This window comes from Lathamus discolor, chromosome 3 (genome assembly GCF_037157495.1).
Source record: "Lathamus discolor isolate bLatDis1 chromosome 3, bLatDis1.hap1, whole genome shotgun sequence".
In the NCBI taxonomy this organism is placed as follows: domain Eukaryota; kingdom Metazoa; phylum Chordata; class Aves; order Psittaciformes; family Psittacidae; genus Lathamus; species Lathamus discolor.
Window position 1 is genome coordinate 46,862,300 of NC_088886.1, and position 6,267 is coordinate 46,868,566.

General features: G+C 59.3%; 1 protein-coding gene across 3 annotated transcripts; it reads left to right on the forward strand.

The window, feature by feature from the left end:
- The first annotated feature begins 802 nt into the window (after positions 1-802).
- On the forward strand, positions 803-6,267 carry LOC136012150 (paired box protein Pax-3). Of its 3 annotated transcripts, none has more exons than XM_065675033.1 (5): positions 803-1,156; positions 2,045-2,280; positions 3,676-3,805; positions 4,465-4,599; positions 6,078-6,267. In XM_065675033.1, exons 1-5 carry the CDS (start codon positions 1,072-1,074, stop codon positions 6,095-6,097), a joined length of 606 nt encoding a protein of 201 aa, XP_065531105.1. In that variant the 5' UTR covers positions 803-1,071; the 3' UTR covers positions 6,098-6,267. The 3 variants fall into 3 exon arrangements, with proteins under 3 accessions (XP_065531105.1, XP_065531102.1, XP_065531103.1); XM_065675030.1 differs by lacking the exon at positions 6,078-6,267 and adding an exon at positions 4,842-5,713; XM_065675031.1 differs by lacking the exon at positions 6,078-6,267 and adding an exon at positions 4,842-5,713 and having other exon boundaries at positions 3,679-3,805.

Sequence of the window (6,267 nt, forward strand, 5' to 3'; positions counted from 1 at the left end):
TTCACCACGCACCGCCTCGCACCCATGCACACACGCATATGCTCACTCACGCACACGCGTGTAACGCAGGACACATCTAGTCTCATCGATTTTTAAAAGCAGAAATCCCCACGGACATCTCACTGGCAGCTCTCGCTTTCGAAAGCGTTACACCGTTTGGTCCAAAGATGTTTCTTATGGACGGAGAGAAATCTCGGTGCAAAATAAGTAAATAGAAGGAAGTGTTTCTTTTTTTTTTTTCTTAGAAAAACAAATAAATGAAAAAGCCTCAGGGAGGTTGTTCCTCGCTGCTCCCCGCCACTAGTGCTCGGCGAGAGGAGCCAGGACACGGAGCACTTCGCGGACAGCGAGGCAGGGGCTGCCCCTCAGTGTCTGGCATTCCGTTTGGGGCGGGAGGCGGCCCGGCGGAGCCCCGCAGTGACACGGGGTCCTCACGGGTGCTAGGGCCGGGCAGCCTCCGGCTGGTGCTCCCCTCCCCGGGGCCGGGGCTGCCGTCGGGGCACCGAGCAGTTCCCCGCCGCCGGGCGTTCTGCGCCCGCGGCGAGAGGGCTCGTCCCGTACGGACAGCGCGGGGCCGCGCCGGGCCGGGCCGGGCCGTGCCGTGCCGGTCACGCTGCCGTCGCGGCGGCCGGGGCGATGCGGGAGAGCCGCCCCACTCACCCAATCAGCGGGAGCGGCGCGGCCGGGCCGGGCAGCGGCGGCCAATCGCGGCGGCGCCGCCGCGGAGCCGCGCCGGGGACGGAGCCGATAAATGCTCCCGGCCCCGCGGCTGCCGCTCCCCGCTGCACCGGGGACAGGGACAGCGCCGCCGCCGCCCCCCCGAACTCCCCTGCCCGAACTCCCTTCCCCGAGCCCAGCCTCCCCGCCCGGCGGGGCTCCGGCTCCGGCTCTCCCGGTGCGGGGCAGTGAGGGTCACTGACAAAGGGGCAGCGGCGGAGCTGCCTCCTCCCCGCCCCCCGGCGGCATCCCCCACCCCCTCCGGGACCGCTCCTGATTCGGTGGGACCCGCTGACAGCGCGGGTCTCTTCTAGATCAGCCCTCACCTGGATATAACCCTGCCGGGCCGCCGCGATGACAACTCTGGCTGGAGCTGTCCCCAGGATGATGAGACCCGGGGCCGGGCAGAACTACCCCCGCAGCGGGTTCCCGCTGGAAGGTAAGGCCGCGACCGCGCTGCTGCCGCTCAGCAAAGGGAGAAGCATTCCGTGCCGGGAGGCCGGGACAAAGCCGCCCCTCGAGAGCCGGAGGACGGAGGGCTGCCGGGACAGCCTCGCGGCTCATCCCCGGGCTGTCACAGCCGCCGTCCAGCGGCAGGGCTTGAACAGCAGTTTCTCTGGCCCGACACTGGGGCCAGTTGCAGGCCTGGAACCCCAGGAGAGCTCCATCCCGGCCGGCGAGAGGGGAGAACAGACCGTGCGGTCGGCGGGGCAGCGGGCCCTGATAGCGCTCTTTAGCAGAGTGAAGGGCTGTGATTCGGGGAGCGCAAAGTTAGGGGAAAAGTGAGGGAAAAGTTAGGAGGGAAAAAAAGGAAGAAAAGCCCAACCAAATAAAATCAATGCAAACGAAATCGAAAGGGACTCTAGCAAAGAGGGTACGTCCCTGCTGGGCCGGGCCGCTGCAAGTGGCGGTTCTCGCGCTCCAGGCCGCTGCGATGCGAGAGCCCCGCAACACCGGGGAGTCCCGCAGCTCCTGCCCGGGGCAGGACCGGGACCTCTGCGGCTCCCATCGAGCCGCGGGCCGGCCCCGAGCCGCCTGGGCAGACCGCGGGCCTCCCGTCCAGGTTCCCCTTTCTCGGCGGGTGTCGGGCAGGCCTCGACCCCCGGCTCCGGTGTTAGTGCAACAGGTGAAGCGTTGCAGCGTTGTAGTCGCCGGCGGGCCCCGGGCGCGCTGCGGGGCGGCCGGAGGGGGGGGGCGGGTGGGGGGCGGGCGGGTGGAGGCGAGTTGCCTTACAGAAAAAAACAACAACAAAAAGAAGACCCAGCAGGGTCCGAAGGAGACCTTAACGCCATTTCCCCCTCCTGCCTCCCCTCCCCTCCTTTTCTAGTCTCTACTCCTCTAGGCCAGGGCAGAGTCAATCAGCTCGGTGGAGTGTTTATCAATGGCAGGCCTTTACCCAACCATATCCGACACAAGATAGTGGAGATGGCCCACCATGGCATAAGGCCCTGTGTCATCTCTCGCCAGCTGCGAGTGTCCCACGGCTGCGTCTCCAAAATTCTCTGCAGGTACCAGGAGACGGGCTCCATCCGGCCGGGGGCCATCGGCGGCAGCAAGCCCAAGGTGAGCCCCTCCGCGCCCGCCCGAAGCCGGGCAGACACCGTCCGCGGCGGCGGGGAGGGAAGCCCCGCCGGTACCCAGACCCGGGTGGCGGCACTGTGGCGCTTGCCGACGGGAGACAGCACCCCGGGAGGGACAGGGGGACCGGGAGGCCCCGGCGTAGGCGCAGGCAGTCACCGCTCACAGCACCGCCTGTTGCTCTCATGCTTTTCGAGGCTTTAAAAAATACAGTTGGAATTCGTGGCGATGGCTTTGTTTTGTTTCTGTTTTATTAAATGATGAAAACGCTATTTTAAGAAATAATTTATCAAACGAAACTAAGGCGGAAGGGGTCGATTTCTGACCGCCTGGCTGTCAGGAGCCCCGAAAGCCCCACGCTCAGCGCCGGGAGGGCTCGGTGCCTCCGGGCCGGGGAAGCGGTCGGTCAGATGCCAGGGCTTGCACAGCGCGGAGGGATCGGGCCCGCTCTTCCTTCGCTGCGAAGTGCGAAAGATTTATCCATATTTCTGCCTGTCTGTCTGCCCGCTGCTCCTTCCAGGCTGTGTTTGTTTCTCTGTCCTCCCCAAAGCTGTGTATATTTATAGCTACGCAGCTAAAAAGTTTGCGCTCACAATAACGCAGACAAATATGGATCCTTGTCTCAAGATCAGCCACCTCCCCCTGTAGGTTTTCACTCCCACAAAAGCAAAGACTTGAGTTTCTGACTAAAGTTGATGCTATATTATTTCCCCCCTACACTTTGCCGCTTCTAAGGTAGTGATGCCTGAACTTTCCCTTTCGGTGTTAGGACTAGAGGTAATTTCTTATAAGCGTGTTACCCGAACGAAAGCCTGTTCCCAGCCGGGAACCTTTGTTTGGTTTGATTTCGGCTTTATTTTAAAATCACGAGGCCATGGAAGAAACCTCTTGGCACTGGAGCTCTCAGCGGTTTATTCCCTACTTTTTATTTGGGGCTGCAAACTTTGTCCAGCCGAAACTTCCCTGACCTGGAGCCTCGCTGGCACTTCTCTAATTGCGATCTAGATTTTCCCCGGGATTTTCTTCTCGGCCGCATGGCAGCGGGTGCTGCCTGAGCTGGGATTTTTCTTGCCGAGGGCTCGATCCCTCCTTCCTCTGTAATCCCAGAGAATTCTCTTGGAACTTTCGTTTAAGCAGAGGGGTTCTTGTTTTACGCGGACTCGTTGTTACCTGTTATGTCCCCTTGGATTTTAACCTGCCCTTCCTCGGGATGTTTTATAACGGGTTTTTTAAGCAGGGCTGCTGCCGGCTCTCGCTGGTAGCGGTGCGGGGCAGTGGGGAGGCTCAAGCAGCCCCTGGGGTCCCGGCGGCGGCAGCCCGGGCTCCCGCGGCTGCTCTCGGCCCTTCAGACTGTGTCCGTTCGCCTTGTCTTTACTGAAGCAGGTGACGACGCCGGATGTTGAGAAGAAAATCGAGGAATACAAGCGGGAAAACGCGGGCATGTTCAGCTGGGAGATCCGGGACAAGCTGCTGAAGGACGGTGTGTGCGACCGCAACACGGTGCCGTCAGGTACGGGCCGGCGGGGACTCAGACACGGTGCGGAGGGCCGGGGCTGGGGCCGGTACGAGAAGGGCAACGCGATATCCGGGGCAAGCCCCGTGCCCGGAGGGATCGGAGCCCCGGCCGGGCGGGTGCCCATGGAGCGGTCAGCGTTAGCACGCTAGTACCGGCACACGCGTCCCGGGGGGATTCCTGCGCTCGGCGGGGGTGTTTTCAATTAGATCGCAACTGCATCTCCCTCCCCTCCTTCTCCCTCCGCTTGCCCGCCGGACTGCTGCCGCCGCAGGGCTCGCGGCTTGCCGGAGACCCGGCGCTGGGAGCCGGGTGCCGGTGGGCTGTTGGGGGGGGGGGCGGAACGCACGGTGCTACCGAGGTGTTTGTGCCGGTATCTGTGGGCTTTCCCCACCACCAGTGCCCGGGCTTGGGGGAAAGAATCTTGCGGGGCTGCTGTGGCAGAGCTGGAGCGCTGTGCAGGACGGTGCCTGTGAAAAGCCCCGCGGGGAGAAAGGGGAGGGCAGCGGGTGGCTGCACCCCCCAAAGCTCCAAATGGCAGTGGCCCGGGGGGTACACGGGGGCAGAGGCATTGTTGGGGCTCTCTCCCCCGTGCCCGGGCTGCGTGGGGGGCTGCTGAGGACGAGCCACATCACAGCTCTGTGCTCCCTCCGAAGTGAGCTCCATCAGCCGCATCCTGCGGAGCAAGTTTGGGAAGGGCGAGGAAGAGGAGGCTGAGCTGGAAAGGAAGGAGGTGGAGGAAGGTGACAAGAAGGCCAAGCACAGCATTGACGGCATCCTCAGCGAAAGAGGTAAAGTCCCATTTCCCCCTGCTCTGTGTGGAGTTCTGGGACTGGCCAGTGCCAGCCTCGGGTGCTGGTGAGTGTCGCTCACCTTCTCCCAGGGCTCGTCTGTCCCAGGGCTGGTGCAGCAGACGGCATAGGGCAAGCAGTACGGCTGTCCCATCCCATCCCATCCTGTTCCCCCAGTATGACCCTCAACTGTGTGGGAATGGCCCAGAGACGGCGTTCACCACTGGTTTGGCTTTCAACAGCAGGGATGGGGCCAGGGAGCAGGGAAGGCTGGAGCCGGCAGTGGAGCCCCTGGCACTGCGACGGCGGTGCTTTCCCAGCCCAATCCTAGCAAAAGGCCGCAGCTGCACTGAACGGGTGCTTGAAGCCAAAGGCCATGGAACCTCGAGTCTCTGCAGCTGTGGGCAAGGCAGAGAGCCACAAGTTTAATTTCTTCTCCTCTTAAAACTGATGGGAAAAGGTTGTGTTGGTGCTTGGCCAGGGGCTGCGAGAAGGTTGCAACCTGAACAAGGCAAAGGGCTGTTCTGGGGCAGCCACTGACCCTGCTGCAGTGGTGCCCGGCTCTGTGCCCGGCTGGGCCAGGGTGAGGGACAGACAAGGACCCAGCTGGGCCGCCTGTGCATAGAAGTGGCTGCCCAGCACATGCACAGGCACTGGAGAAGGCGAGACAAAAGTACCAAATGAGCTGGTCAAACATTTGTACAACTTTTCCAGCTTTTACAAAGAAGGCCTTCTATACACAATCTACACTTGGAGATGAACTTGGAAAACAAAGAGGGGGGAGTCCATTGAAACTCACACTTTGGCTTTGCACAGACAAAGCTTCAGCTAGCAGCAGCTTGATGTGAACAAAAGAAGGCAACCTTTTTATAATTCAAGGAGAAAAGAAGAGAAAACAGCCCCACAAAAGGCTGAGAAAAGACATTATGGGCTTGCAATGAGGGATGAATTATTCAATGAGCCCCTAATAGCTGATGCTCCACGCAGTTTTATGGACTCTCCACTGTGGAAAAAAGTAGCTGGTTTTACCTAGGAAAGTTTCTAGCATTTCTAGACATCTGGAGATGCTGAGTGCCATTCAAGAAGGACAATAGAAACCTGTTCTTTAACAGTCGGATATCTCCTTGTCTTGTAAGAACAAACCTGCATTCCCTGAAACTTAGTCTTCAGCTCTGTTATTTAAGTGTTCAGGAGCTTCGTTAATTGTTCAGGAGCTTTGTAATACAAACAAGTTTGTAATATAAACAGGGAGAAATATGATAAGGAAGTAAGAGATTTTTAAGGCCAGAAAGCACAGTTTGAGTGCCCAGCCTAGCTGCCCTGTATAGGGGGACCCCTGTGTGGGTCCAGAGTTGCTTCCAATATTTCCTTCTACAGAGAAATTGTTCTGAGAGAGACATGCACTAAGGGAAAAATAGCTAAACTCAGTGCCCTAGCTGTTAAAATAACTAGCTCTGCTTTCCTGAATTTCTCAACAGAGATTAGAAACAGAAGATAGGAAGCCTTGATAACATCCCTGCTTTATGGAACAAACTCTAATTAATAGAGACAGCAAAAGAAAAAATGTTGTATAAGGTAGAACCTACCCCTCTACTCCTCTTTGAAACAGTCTTCCCATTCTTTGACTCTGCTCTTTAAAGCATGGCTCCTGATCTACCGTAAAGCAAT

Coding starts and splice junctions, on each gene's coding strand:
- LOC136012150 (XM_065675030.1), top strand. CDS start 1,072: ATGACAACTCTGGCTGGAGCTGTCCCCAGGATGATGAGACCCGGGGCC. Junction 1,157..2,044: donor CAGCGGGTTCCCGCTGGAAG/GTAAGGCCGCGA, acceptor CTCCTTTTCTAG/TCTCTACTCCTCTAGGCCAG. Junction 2,281..3,675: donor TCGGCGGCAGCAAGCCCAAG/GTGAGCCCCTCC, acceptor TCTTTACTGAAG/CAGGTGACGACGCCGGATGT.